Genomic DNA, 15,595 nt, shown 5'->3' with positions numbered 1-15,595 from the left:
GCCAGCGTAAAGCAGACACTACAGATCTACAGTGTAAAAGATGCTTGCTCAGCTGTTTAACTGTCAGCTTATGATTTGAAACCAACGCGGAAGAAAGTAGTTCCTCATACAAAAGGGTTTTTGAGACTCTCCATGTTTGATTTTGTTTTTATATACACAATTATGCCGTCAAACTGTTGTATAAACGCAATTTCACACTCGTAGCTGTGCGATATGGCTGTATATCGGCACTGGTGGGTGCACTAAGGCACTCTGTCACGCACGCCTCCCATCAGTGCCGATATACAGCCATATCACACTGCTACGAGTGTGAAATTGCTCACATATATATATATATATATATATATATATATTGGTGACTGATGTTGTTTTCCATATATTTATGCTTTTGAAAATGCATTCTGGTGTCTTGATTTTTCCTCCAAAAGGTTTTGATGTTAAGAAGTGTAAAAAGTGATGTGTTTAATAGTGGCGACCCCTGATGAATAAAGGGACTAAGCCGGAGGAAAAAGGAATGAATGAATGACATCTACAATAGTATCATATAAACTAGAATCATATAAATTTTATAAATGTAACTGACGATAATATTTCAGCAGCTGAATAATATCAAATGAAGCAGAAAATGTATAATTAATCGAAGCATACTTTGTTTGTATACAATAGTATCACTCAATGTTATGTAAGTTGTATATGTGTTTTTATTTAATAAATGTAGAATTATTTTCAGCTGCTAAAGCATTGAAAGGAAGAGATTTAATTTAATTAAAAGTAATTGAATGTAATTAAAGAGTATAAAGTGTGATGTCAGTTTTTCTCTGTTCATCATGCTTCAACTTATTGTTTTACAAAGTTATAGAGTTATAAAGTCTTTAACAAAAGAATATCTGCTCGTTAAAGCATCTATATTAGACGTTGAATTAATATAATGCTCGCAGTGATTTCTAATAAAATGTTTTCTGATGGTTTGTTTCTTTTCACTATACTACACACACACACACACACAAACACACACACACACACACACACACACACACACACACACACACACACACACACACACGTTCCTATATAAAACAAGCTGAAACAACACAAGTCTTAAGGTTTTTGAAGCGACATCTTAATTGTTTTATGTTTAATCGAATCAAATTTGTACAAACTAATAAGTTAACTTAATAAGTTAACTTCCTTTATGTTGCCTCAACACAAATCGATTGGGTGTAACCCGACATTTTTTACAGTGTATGTTTGATGTATGTATTTGTTCAAACTACACTGAAAAAAACATATTCAGAGATAATTCTTGGATTTACTTAATTTTTTACGTTAAGTGGTAGTAAACAATTTATTTTTGTTGAATATAAACAAATTAAGTTAAACATTATTAAACTTAATTTGTTTGTTTAAATTCAACAAATAAATAGTTTGCAACAGTTCTGCATGCAACACTCTTATGAAGATGATTACAGTGCCTTATAATAAAAAGTAAGCATGCAAACCATGTATGAAGACCCTCGCTGCATGAATATCTACAGAATGATGATCAATGTTTTTCCAAGTTATACTATAGATTACTGTAGTAGAATAAAAGTGCAAAGAAACAAAACTCCCTATATGTAGACATGCACTATGGGAATTTAAGGGCGCACTATGCACGTCTCAGCACTAGAGGTCGCTTATTGAAAACACCACTGAAACAAAAGATGCTCTGGATTCACTCAAGTTTTTTAAGGTAAGTGGTTGCAAACAATTTATATGGGCTGAATTTACACAAACAAATTAAGATTAATATTACTAAATTAGATTTGCTTAAATACAAATTAAGGCCTATTTAAACTGTTTACAACCAGTTACCTTAAAAAATGTGTAAATTCAATGAATTTTGTTGTTCTGTGAATGACAGCAACATACTGATGCCACAGAGTTGTCGACTTCAATAGCTGATGTATGGGAGATGTTTTTAGATGCTGTAATGATGTAGACTTTATGTTAGAAATATAATATCCAAACAGCTACTCGCCTCTCTAATAAAGCATGCAAAAACAGCCCTGATCTCTTTAAATCTGCAGCCAATCTTTGTCCTTGTAATGCCACTGCAATATTCATCCTCATTGTTCCTCTCCATTCTTTGGGGTTTAATTGTTTTAAAGCCATTTTTAGGTCAATATTATTCGCCCCTTCAGCAATATTACTGTTAGATTGTCTCCAGAACAAACCACTGTTATACAATGCCTTGCCTAATTACCCTAACTTTACCCTGATTACCCTAGTGAAGCCTTTACATGTCACTTTAAGCTGAATACTAGTGTCTTGAAGAATATCTAGTCTAATATTATGTGCTGTCATCATGGCAAAAATTAGTTATTAAAACTATAATGTGCAGAAATGTGATAATCAAATCTGCTCTCCGTTAAAAAGAAATGGGGGTAAAATCTACAGGAGGGGCTAATAATTCAGGATGGCTATTATTTCTGACTTCCACCGTATGTCTGTACATCAAGCAGATTCAACAGGCCTAAGTTCAATAAAGATACTCTTCCAGACTCTGGTTGTGCGCTGACTGATCTACCACAACACATCTTTATTGGTTTGATGGGAAACTGGAGACTTTGCGTTTGCGTTTGTGATGTCAGGTGTGATGGCACATCATTTACATTCATTCATTCATTCAAAGCAAATCGTTTTCCTTTGAAACAAAACAAGGGAGGAATAGAAATGTTTGCAAGGAAAATAGCTGATGTATTATCTTACAGCAGATGTGTATTTGCCTAGTGTGTGTAATGTAGCAATCTGCTGAACTTTGGAGAACTTTCACTTGTAAAAAGCAGCAGAGTCATCCAATCATCCACAACACATGAGGCTTAATGCTTTGGAATGATAATTATTAATTTGTGAAAAGCACTTCACAAATTAACTTGAATTGAACTGAACACACACACACATCAGGGATCACAAGCGTATGATGGTGCAATATTAAAGGATATGGCAGGGCAAGGCAAGGCAAAGGCAAGTTTATTTATATAGCACATTTCATACACAGTGGCAATTTAAAGTGCTTTACATAAACAAGAATAAACAAGACAAGTTTAGGAACATAAAATGCAGACAATAAAAATTATTAAAAACAAATTAAAATGAGTTAAAAATATAAGACCCAATTTATTACAAGCTGATCAGGCACAGAGAACACCCACCATTAATCAGCTTTCGGCACTTTGCATGTGTTTTATAATTTTCTAATTGCAAAGTTCGGATAGGATAGGATAAAATCAGGAAATAAATATCAGTATATAAATATTAGGACAGGATATAATCAGCAAATATGGTGGGTAAAACTATGAGAAGCAGAGCTCAGATAATGGGACTTGGAGGTATACTAATGTTTGTTCTTAACTGTTTAGTTTGATTTATTTTTACTGTCTGTTTAGAGCAATGTTGTAGCACATTTTTCCCCAAGACAAATTTCCTCTCGGGGACAAATAAAGTTTATCCTAACCTATCCTAATGTGTCAGTCAATGCCTTGGTAACGTAATGTAACGTAAACAGTGATATGGACGATGATTAAATATTTCTGTTTTTTGGGACTCCTTTTTGTCTGATATTCACATCTTTGAATAATAAATAAAAAGTACTTTACCTCCTGTTTTTACAGAATCTGGTAGTCATGTGATTGTGAAATGAATCTGGCATGTGAAAGATGTGACGTGGCCGAGTATGGTGACCCACACTCGAAATTTGTACTTCGCATTTAACCCATCCACGTGCACACACAGCACACCCAGAGCAGTGCTGCATAGCCCGAGGAGCTGTTGTGGGTTCAGTTTCTTGCTCAAAGGACTAACTTCAACCCAACCTTCACAGATGTCAATGTCTACACCTACACAAACCCTAAACCAACCCTCACAGTTATTAACATCTACATCTTCCCCAAGTTTAAACCCAACAATCACCATTATTAATGTCTACAGCAGGGGTCACCAATCCTGGTCCTTGAGGGCTGGTGTCCCTGCAGGGTTTAGCTCCATCTTGCCTCAACACACCTGCCTGGATGTTTCAAGTATACCAAGTAAGAGCTTGATAAGCTTGTTTAGGTGTGTTTAATTAGGGTTGGAGCTAAATTCTGCAGGACACCGGCCCTCCAGGAACAAGTTTGGTGACCACTGGTCTACACCTTCCCCATTACTAAAGCCAACCAAAGCAGTTATTAATGTCTATCCTTACCTGAAACCTAAACCTCACAGTTATTAACATATACATCTACCCCAAACCTAAACCCAACCAAAACAGATATTATGTCTACACCTACCTCAATCCTCAACCCAATCAAAGCAGTTAAAACCTAAACCCAACCTTCACAGTTATAAACATCTACACCTACCCCAACCCTAAACCCAACCATCAGTTATTACCATCAACACCTATCAAAACCCTAAACCCAACCCTCACAATTATTATTGTCTACATCTACTCAAACCCTAAACCCAACCTTCACAGTTATGAACATCTACACTTACCCAAACCCTAAACCCAACCAATCCAGTTAGTAATGTCTACACTTACCCAAAACCCAACCCTCACAATTATTATTGACTACATCTACTCCAACCCTAAACCCAATCAATCCAGTTATTAATGTCTACACTTACCCTAAACCCAACCCTCACAGTTATTAATATCTACATCAACTTCAACCCTAAACCCAAGCCTCACAGTTATGAACATCTACATTTACACCTACCCCAACCCTAAACTCAACCATACGTTGCTTTGGAAAGTAACCATAGTTGGAAGACGCAGGTTCTTAACACTGAGTTTATTTGATGGTCAAACTTTAGGCTCATCAGAAATAAATGATTTGACACAGATAATGGTTTGGCACATACCGTCATCTCACCCAAGGCCACATTTGCAAAATCAGATGGGTTGATTAAGTATTAAAGAATATGATGACACCCAGACCTTCACCTCTGTCAAAAAGGCCTTGAGGCAGTCCATTTGTCCAGTGTCATATGTGTACCAATAAAAATACAGCCCGGATTTACTAAAATCAATCCAAGAGTGAGCTTATACAGTAAATGGAAAACAACAACGAGGCCAAAATAGAGCCCTGGGGAACTCAGATGTGATGAGTCTGTCAGGTCAGTGTCTGTAGATCTGGCTACCACAGAGGATGGTGAGTAAATGTTTTCTTTCTGCGCCACTGCTTGTAAAGGCAAATCTCTGCCAGCTGGTTTGGCTAGATAAAGATTTCACGATTTGCTTTGCCGGATTTAATTTGCATTTTTGTATTTGGGAAAAACTATCCCTTTAGATATGCAATACACAATCAACCTGCAAGTCAGATGGTGACTTGGTGAACATATATTGTGATGGTGATTTTGAAGGGTATAGTCAAACAAAACACCACTTGTATTGGTTTGTTATGAGAACCAAATCTGAGACTATATTCAAACTGGCCAGTGCTTCCTCAAATGTTCTTAATGCCAGATTTACCTGTCCACTGTTGTGTCTGTGTGTAAAGGTGTGCTGTGATTGGACTCACTGTCACCCTCTTCAGCGATTGGCTGCAAGTGAGTTTAAGTAAGCGAGAGTCCGGAGAGAGTAAATTCAGTCTTCAACTTGAGCTGAGCACTGAAAATAAAACACTGACCGAAGATGAAGACGACACTCGCTGTGCTGCTCCTCACAGAGCTCTACACGCTCTCCTCTGCTCTCAGCAAGCAACATTTCTTTGTGGATGATGAGAAATCATGGAGTGATGCTAAACAACACTGCCAAACCAACTATAACGACCTCTCCACCTTCATCAACGACAGCGAGAAACAGCAGTTTCTGGATGATGCAGTTAATCAAACGTCTGACGCCTGGGTCGGACTCTACAATGAATACGGAGTCTGGAAGTGGTCAAGAGATGAAATCGCGACACAAATCGACTGGGATAGCGAACAACCAGATGGACAACATGAAGACTGTGCCTTTCTACACAAAGATCATAAGAAAATGCATGATGAAAAATGCAATAAAAAACAAAGATTCTTCTGTATGACCAAGTCTGTACTGATGCCAGAAACTAAGACTTGGGAAGGAGCTCTGGAACACTGTAGACAGCATTACAATGATCTGGCAAGTCTGAGCTCACAGCTCAGGGTAAACTCTGCTCTACAGGGAATCAGCCAGGCTCAGACTGAGTATGTGTGGACGGGTCTGCGCTTCCTAGCAGGAGATTGGAGATGGATCAGTGGTGATGATCTGGACCATACGGTCTGGCCGGTGACGGGTCAACCCTCATGTCCTGCTGTGAACCTGCGCTGTGGAGCCGTGCACAGGCAGACAAGGGTTTGGATGGCCAGAGACTGTGAGGAGAGTCTCAACTTTCTTTGTCAGTAGAAGGTATGTGCCTTTATCCGATTTCAAAGTGTGTGTGAAATCAAAATTTACAATGTTTATTTTGCTAATGCACATTGGTCTTCTTTAGGTGAGCGAATAATGTGTACAAGTTAGTCCATTACAATAAGACTGTAATCTTCAGTTTGAGCGTCTGCTTCTGAGTTTGGATTGGCTCCTTCTCTGATGATGTCAGTTTGATGCTTCCGCCACAATATTCTTAGCCACGCCCCTCTTGCTTTAGTTTGGAAAAAATGTCAAGTTTTAAAAAACGTATAGCTCACCCTAAATTACTGATAGCTCTTTGCTAAATGACTGGTAGCCCCGCCCTAATGGATTTATAGTTTCACCCTAAAGGACTGGTAGCCCCACCCTAAATGACATAGCTCTGCCCTAAATGACTGACAGTCCCACCCTGAATGAATGATAGCCACGCCCTAAATGACTAATAGTCCGGCCTTAAATGACTGACAGCCCCACCCTAATGGACTTATAGCTCTGCCCTAAATGACTGGTAGCCCCACCCTAAATGACATAGCTCTGCCCTAAATGACTGACAGTCCCACCCTGAATGAATGATAACCACGCCCTAAATGACTAATAGTCCGGCTTTAAATGACTGACAGCCCCACCCAAAATTACTGATAGCCACACCCCAAATGACTGATAACTCTGTCCTAAATGACTGATAGCCCCTCCCTAATGGACTTTTAGCCACACCCTAAATGACTGATAACTCTGTCCTAAATGACTGATAGCCCCACCCTAATGGAGTTATAGCTCTGCCCTAAATGACTTATAGCTCCGCCCTAAATGACTGACAGCCACGCCCTAAATGACTGACAACTCTGTCCTAAATGACTGGTAGCCCCACCCTAAATGACTTATAGCTTCGCCCTAAATGACTGACAGCCACGCCCTAAATGACTGACAGTACTACCCTGAATGAATGATAGCCACGCCATAAATGACTAATAGTCCGGCCTTAAATGACTGATAGCCTCACCCAAATTTACTGATAGCCCCTGTCCTAAATGACTGATACCCCCACCCTAATGGACTTATAGCTCTGCCCTAAATGACTAATAGTCTCGCCTTAAATGACTGATAGCCCCATCCAAAATTTCTGATAGCCCCGCCCAAGTGGACTGATAGCTCCGCCCTAAAGGCGTTCCATATGACTAGAACTGAAGAAAAGAGCTTTCTTAGGTTTCAGCTTGAAATTATTAGGGCAAAGTTAATTTCTACAAAATAATGAAATGCACAGGTACATCGTTTATAACAAACATATTTTGATTACACACAGATATAGATGCAGTGGCTATGATATTTGAGCCTTTGCTGATAATTAACTTATTGCTAATTTTATGTGTAGACCAGGGCTTCTCAAAATTCGGACTTCGGTCCGGATCCAGACTGCGAGGGTATTCAAAAAATAAATAGTGTTGACTTGTGATGCATGTGATGGATGTTTAGTATTTTAGTTATGTGATATCAATTGTTGCGGACATTTGACCTTAATAAAAATTCAGATTTGCACTTATAATGTAGACATTAAGAACCCCTGGTGTAGACCATCTTTTTTATTATGTATTTAGATATACTGAGTGACTAGCCGAGTGTACTGGCTTAAACACAAATTTTTATTTGTCACTACAGATCCAGCCTATATGCTGCGCCGGCTTCACTGGACAAAGCAGAGCACTCCAAAATATGGGTTTAACCCTCAAACAAGGAAGACCACTGTATGAATGAGAAGATACATGCAGCTTCTATATATATATATATATACACACACACACACACACACACACACAAGTGTTTCCCAGTACTTGGTTGGAGCTGGAAGAGCATCTGCTGTGTAAAACATATGCTGGAATAGTTTGCAATTTATTCCCCTGTGGCGACCCCTGGTGAATAAGGGACTAAACCGAAAGAAAATCAATAAATGAATGTGTAGCTCCACCTGCAGGTCATAATAGGTCGCTTTTAAAATATTATATACCTATATAACCTAACTGCAGGCAAAAAAAAAAAATAAATAAATAATGAAATGAGATTATTGCTCTAGACTGCTTACAGATACTGATCAATACAAATGCAGACCCTGCTACTACATACATATGACCACAGTGTATTTAAATATACCTAATAAAAGAACTGTGCAAAAAAATGCAACAAAATCCCTTTAAAATGTTCCATAGCTTTGACAATATTTGTGGTATTGTTCATATATGCTCAGTTTAAGGCACTATATTTTCACACTGAAACCATTTTACCCAATAGTATGAAGCTGCAGGCCCGGAGACCCAACCGCACGCTCAGAACTGCTCGCTCAGACGGCTAGACCTGCACTTCCAGACCTTCACAGTGGCACCTGCTGTTTAAAAGATCGACTAACCTGATTTCAGCTGCTTCTAAATTGTAATTTAAACTATTTTTTCTACTATAAAATATTAGGCTGTGATTGAATAGATTATTATATGAAATAATAAACGTACTAGATTTTTGATTTAATACAATAATTCTATTGTATTTTTATTAATTGTATTTGTAAATATATATTGTTCAGTTGCTTCAATATTTTCAAACATTTGTTGTTGTTGTTGTTGTTGTTTTTATCATTATGGATTTAGCACTGTTTCGTATTGAGTTGAGGGAATGAATATTATCTTCATATACAATAAATTTCTTCACATACAATTATAGTACTCTAGATAATTTTCTCACAACCAACTTTATTTTTGTGTATTTTTTCATAAGGTCCTACAAGTCAAGTTGCAAACAATGCATGGAAAAATGGTGAAAAATAATAATTGGATTAATAATTATTTTTTTACGTAGAAAATAACATATAAAATAAATGCTTTACATTCTTATTGGGGAGATTTTTCATTTCTAGAGCAAAAAAACTGGAAATATCTGCAGTCTTTGGTACACTGTATTAGTGTTGGCAGAGACCCACTTTTAATAAAAAAAAATTTGTTTTGATTTCACCTAATAGAGCTCATATTGTAAATTCTATGTAAATTTAATTGATATTTTGATTTCCAAAAAACATGTTTGTAATCATTACATAACTTGTAAATAATTGATAAACTGTCATTGTGTTACTGTTATTGTCTTAGGTAGCACTCTTAGATAGATAATACAGAAATACGTACAGTAGACCTATACAGCACTAAAATATGTTACAAATAATAATTGTGCTATAAATTATAGGCTGCATTTTATTTTAACATTTTTACTTTAAAGTTTTTTTTCTTTTTATTTTGCCAGAAAACATTGCTAGAAAATTGTCCCAGAATGGTACAATAATAGATAAAATAAGAGCAAGCTGTAAATATCATAAAATAATGCTCTTTTGACACAAATTTTGATCAAATCAAACACTGAAATAATTCTCTGTTAGTGTAATATTTTACACCACATTGATTTATGCCATAAAACTTGATAATTTTCAGGAATCGCTTTAATAATCAATAACCTTACTGGCGTTTCTGATGTTGCTACTTGCTAGAAAGTGCTGGTCTGAGTGTGCAGTTGGGTCTCCGTACCTGCCGCTTCACCCAACCCAACAGCAGGGGGCACTGTCTGGTCTGGAAGTGCAGGTCTGTGCGCGCAGGTCTGAGCGTGCAGTTGGGTCTCCGGGCCTGCAGCTTCCCCTTACTCATTTTACCTGCAGCAAAAGAATATAAACCCTTTCAGCCTGTCTCACCTCTTCTTCTCCAGCAGGGGGCGGAGCTGCACCAGAATAGAAGTTCTTAATGACCATATTTGGGCAAACAGGACATGATTGTTCGAGCATTCTCTTAGAACTTTGAATTGTGTGTAAGGCCAAATCCCAGTTATATTTTAGTACCCCTTCTCCTTCCCCTTGGCCCTTAACACCAAGGGTAAAGGATCACATGTCATCACAATCTCTTGCTTCATATAAGATCAACCATGGCGACTGCTGTAGTTACTCCAGTTGTGTTATTTGTCAGTATTCATCTTCTTGAGATCACTGAAGGCATATATCATGTAATCCTTACGATCTAATGTGGCCACAAGCTCGTAACCATACTGTGCATTTACACCGTGGCCATATTCATCTATGCAAACACACCGAAACAACATTAATATTACAGCAGACACTGTAAAAGCTCATTCACAGCCACTAGACTTTTCTGACAGGGGATTCGAGAGTCATCGTGTGTCAGAATGTTGTGGGACTGCTGTACACGAGTTATGATTATAGATTATAGATCGGCAAATTTAGCGGCTTCTACTCTAGCTGGATTTTTTATGACGGTGAAACACGAGTGTGGTTATGAATGCATTAAAACATGTGCTTGTTTGCCCCTTGGTTTCGAGTGTGGTACTGAAAAAAATCTCTCTTTCAAGGTTTATCTAGCCCTTCCCCTCAGCCTCCGGGTGCTCCGGTTTCCCCCACAGTCCAAACACATGCGGTACAGGTGAATTTGGTAGGCTAAATTGTCTCTAGTGTATGAGTGTGTGTGGATGTTTCCCAGAGATGGGTTGCTGCTGGAAGGGCATCCGCTGCGTAAAAACTTGCTGCATAAGTTGGCGGTTCATTCCGCTGTGGCAACCCCGGATTAATAAAGGGACTAAGCCGACAAGAAAATGAATGAATGAATGAACATGAGTTGTATGCAATTAGATTTGTGCTAATAAGCACTATTATTTTCAGCTGTGATGCATGTGAGGACACGTCCCTGACAAACACACATTTACATCCACTCACAGCTCACTTAAAAACCAAATGCACATCTAATCATCCAAAACTAAGTGAGGAAGCCATGCAAAGATGTGTGGGTGCAAAATAAATGATATTTATTAGGAGCATAACAGCAAGAAGGTCTCTGGTTCGAGCCTCGGCTGGGTCAGTTGGCTTTTCTGTGTGGAGTTTGCATGTTCTCCCTGTGTTGGCGTGGGTTTCCTCTGGTTGCTCTGGTTTCCCACACATGCGCTATTGGGGAATTGGGTAAGATAAATTGTTCCTAATGAATGAGTGTGTATGGGTGTTTCCCAGTGATGGGTTGCAGCTGGAAGGGCATTGGCTGCGTAAAACATATGCTGGAATAATTGGCAGTTCATTCCCCTGTGGTGACCCCAGATTAATAAAGGGACTAAGCCGAAAAGAAAATGAATGAATGAACATTAGGAGGATTTTCATGGTGCAGTTCAAAGCATTTCATTCATTTTCTTTTTGGCTTAGTCCCTTTAATAATCTGGGTTCGCCACAGGGGAATGAACCGCCAACTATTCCAGCATATGTTTTACAAAGCGAATGCACTTCCAGCTGCAAGCCATCACTGGGAAACACCCATGCACTTATACACTATGGACAATTTTAGCCAACCCAATTCCCTTATAGCGCATGTGTTTGGACTGTGGGGGAAACTGGAGCACCTGGAGGAAACCCATGCCAACATGGGGAGAACATGCAAACTCCACACAAAAACACTGAATTGACCCAGCCGAGGCAACCTTCTTGCTGTGAGCTGATTGTCCTACCCACTTCACCACATCGACGCCCAACTGGAATACATTATATATAAAAATGATGAGGAATACATTAAATAATATTCAAAAAGTCAAAGACGCTGGAAAACTGAAGAATCTGTAGCATACGAAAGATTTTCTGAAGAACACAGGCCATGCACAGACATGCTGTGTTCAGTTACATCGTGTTTTTTGCAGATCTGTATGAACAGGGTACATTTAGTGTGCTTTCACATCTGTAGTTCACTTCATTTGGTCCGGACCAAGCGCAATAAATGATCATTGTTGCATCTTCTGCCGTCTTTGGGTGGTTTTCACACCACACTGCTGGCTTTGGTCTGAACCAGTTAAAACGAACCAAAATGCAGTCACATGACCAAATCCACATCTCTCATTGGCCAGATGTTGTTGAACATATTTCCTAAACTGCTTATTGATTGGTCAGAATTCACGTGCGGGAAAATGCCAACAACAAACAAGTAAACAAACCGGCAGACACAAAATGTGTTTTTTACTCTGGAGGGACGACTGCGCTGGCTGATTGTATCCCTGCTTTAGACAAACTTTAAATTTCAAGAATCAAGCGCGGCCGCGGCTGGAAAACAAATGTTTTAATGCATCACTCGTCACTTCAGGAGGAGGCGTGAATTAATTTAGCTAAACTGCGACATGCTCATCTTGCGTAAACATTACCAACGATCCATCAGCTAATGTTTTCCCCTCTCTCTCTCTCTCTCTGTTGGTAAAGCGCTGTCAACAAATATTCTTCCTCCATATCCCATAATGCACAGCGCATCGGCCTACGGCAGCTGAATTAGTCCAATAGGCGCAGTACTTTTTGCGGTTGGACCTGTTTTAGTACGGATCACATTCTCACCACAAACGAACTAATTCAGGGTTTGTTTGAAAGTGTACAGAGAGCACCTCTTCAAGCAGGTCTCGGTACGGTTATTTGGTCTGCTTTTGGTGCGCACTCGAGTACGATTGCTGCATTCTCACCTGCCCAAACCAACCACACCAAAAGGGGAAACCAACTCTAGTGCAATTCAATCAACCCAAGCTCATTCTGGAAACGTAGCCCCGTTTCTGGAGACCGCAATTTACAAGGTCGGAGGTACGTATGGCCACGTTTTTTTTTATTTTTTATCGAGCGAACGCTGCGGGGCAGTGTGACGCTGTTCCGCTCCTCCTCTTTGCGCTCGCCGGCTGACGGCTCGCCTCCGTGTGGAGGGCTTTCCCGCCTCAACCAGTTTGTCCGCTTAGCTCGCAGGGTTACATCGGCGGAGACCCGGAGGGAAGAGGAGCTGGCCACGGCAATGACCGGGATCGAGTCCGGGGAAGAGCGGTTCCAGAAATCAGGTAAGATGAAAAACTGAATCCAAATAAATAAAAGCGAATGAGTTCGCGACGGGGCGAGATCCGAAAACGCGGTCAAAATCAGACGAGGGCTTTTGCTTTTTTTCTGGACAGCTTTTGCAAATCGTTGCTTGGGTTTAGGGAAGGAGGAGGAGGAAGTCGATCGTTCAGTCATTCAGCAAGTCAGTCAGACGGACGGTCGCTCTACAGCGGCCTCCGGCGGCTTTTCACGCGAGAACAGTGCTGGCGCGAACGGAGCGCGCTCCCGAGAGGCGTCCGAGGCGCACAGCAGCCTCTTGCAGATTCGTGTAAACAAAAACTGCTCGAATACGTACCTCCCGAGACTAAGTTTCCACAATGAGCCCGGGCTGGATTCAATCGAACTAAATAAGGCAGGTGTGAAAGCACCCTTAGACATGGCCGTCCCCACAGATAACTTTACCAAATCTTTTTTGCTTTCGTTTGAGTACATCCTTGAGTAAAAGTACTCTTATTTAATCACGTTGGCTCCTACATCAGTCTTCTCACCTCATTAGCTGCAGCCCAGCCCAAAGGCAAATGCTCGTCAGTGTGTTTGAATGCGATTCTTATTCTTCAGTAGATCTGCTTTGCATTTCCACTGAACACATCTCATTAATCCTTGTGAAAACACTAAAATAATTTGAAATGAAGTTCTCTCGAGTTTACAGAGACTAGCATGCGGGAAAAAGTCTTTATTTGTGTCTGTTTGAGGGATTTAGCTGACTAAACATCATTGGATTTGCTCTTCAGTGTTTACATTACACTGAACTGAACTTCAACTGTGGAAACTGGACTGAAGCTGTCTCAATTTACTAGAACTTTATCTATGTTAGGCTACTTTGGCACAATCTGGTAACACTTTATTTCGATGGTCCATTTGAGTATTAGTAGACTGTTTGCTTAATATCTGCTGCTCCTTCAACAGACATTTAACTGACTATGGGAAACTTTGCAAGTACATGCCAACTTACACTAACCCTAACCCCAACCTAACAGTCTACTAATAATCTAATGAGAATTGGCTGGCATGTAGATGCAATGTAACTTAAACTCAACAAACGAACCATCAAAATAAAGCATGACCCAATCTACATTGTAAAAGCACTACAGAAATAAAGATGAATTGAATTGAATCAAGGGTAACATCCAAACAAAATCAGCGACTACAGATTGTAGATGATTTATTTTCATTGCTTCTACCGGTGCACATTTGACTTGATAGTTCATTTAAGGTTTGTTTGTTTGGTTAAACGCACCTGATTTGTTGGTTCTGCCTGTAAAGGTGTGCTGTGATTGGTCACTGCAGCCTCACTCTCTTCAGTGATTGGCTGCATGTGAGTTTAAGTAAGCGAGAGTCAGTGATGTGCGGTTCAGACTTCAACTTGAGCTGAGCACTGAAAATAAAACTCTGAGTGAAGATGAAGACGACGCTCGCTGTGCTGCTCCTCACAGAGCTCTACACGCTCTCCTCTGCTCTCGTTAAGCAGCATTTCTTTGTGAACGAGAAGAAGACGTGGGCTTTTGCGAAAGTATACTGCAGCATTCACTATAATGAACTCTCCACCTTCGTCAACGAGAGCGAGGAGCAGCAGTTTCTGGAAGATGCCGCTGATCAAAAGTCTGACGCCTGGGTTGGACTCTACAAAGAGTCAGGAGTCTGGAAGTGGTCAAGAAATGAAAACGCGACATATATCAACTGGGACAGCAACCAACCAGAAGGTGCCGACTGTGCTTTTCTACACAAAGCCCATAAGAAGCTAAACGACATAGCGTGCACTAATAAATACGGCTTTTTCTGTATGAACCTGTCCGTGTTTGTTCTGGTGCAGCAGAATGAGACTTGGGAGGGAGCTCTGGACTACTGTAGGCAGCATTATTATGATCTGGCCAGTCTGAGCTCGGAGAACAGGATGAGTTCGGCTTTAGAGAGAGTCAGCAATGCTCAGACTGAGAACGTGTGGACGGGTCTCCGATATCTAGCAGGAAATTGGCTGTGGGTCACTGGAGATGTTCTGGACTACACCGCCTGGCCTGAGACGGGACAACCTAAGTGTCCGGCTACAAACCTCCGGTGTGGAGCGCTGGGCAAAAAAACGAAAGAATGGACATCCAGAGACTGTGTGGAGAAGCTCAACTTCATGTGCTCTATGAAGGCAAACACCTGAAGAGCCGACTGCTGTTTGCTTAACGCTGATGGTTTTAGTTGACGTAGGCTTTCCAGATAAAGATTGTAGATTTGTTTACATTTAGTAGATTCTTTTGTCTGAAGTGACGTACAGTTGAGGAGGCATTCAGCGATTCAACAAGTAGAGGCAATACACACAA

The 15,595-nt window shown here is 40.0% G+C and overlaps 2 protein-coding genes across 2 annotated transcripts in view; both read left to right on the top strand.

Moving 5' to 3' along the window:
- The first annotated feature begins 5,142 nt into the window (after window positions 1–5,142).
- On the top strand, window positions 5,143–9,086 carry LOC137496418 (putative C-type lectin domain family 20 member A). The gene is made up of 3 exons (XM_087267267.1): window positions 5,143–5,174; window positions 5,523–6,391; window positions 8,045–9,086. The coding sequence occupies exon 2, from the start codon at window positions 5,657–5,659 to the stop codon at window positions 6,386–6,388; it is 732 nt and encodes a 243-aa protein (XP_087123393.1). The 5' UTR covers window positions 5,143–5,174; window positions 5,523–5,656; the 3' UTR covers window positions 6,389–6,391; window positions 8,045–9,086.
- A 5,472-nt stretch (window positions 9,087–14,558) lies between these two features.
- LOC147835195 (lymphocyte antigen 75-like) overlaps window positions 14,559–15,595 on the top strand; it is a 1,173-nt gene continuing 136 nt past the window's right edge. Inside the window, exon 1 of the mRNA XM_087267266.1 lies at window positions 14,559–15,595. This exon is cut by the window's right edge and continues 136 nt beyond it. Within this exon, the coding sequence (XP_087123392.1) occupies window positions 14,689–15,435 (747 nt within the window). The 5' untranslated portion in view covers window positions 14,559–14,688 and the 3' untranslated portion in view covers window positions 15,436–15,595.

Source organism: Danio rerio, chromosome 9 (assembly GCF_052040795.2).
Source record: "Danio rerio strain M-AB ecotype USA chromosome 9, GRCz13ab, whole genome shotgun sequence".
Lineage (NCBI taxonomy): Eukaryota > Metazoa > Chordata > Actinopteri > Cypriniformes > Danionidae > Danio > Danio rerio.
Note: the sequence above shows the minus strand (reverse complement) of the source record. Positions and strands in the feature narration are given on the sequence as shown.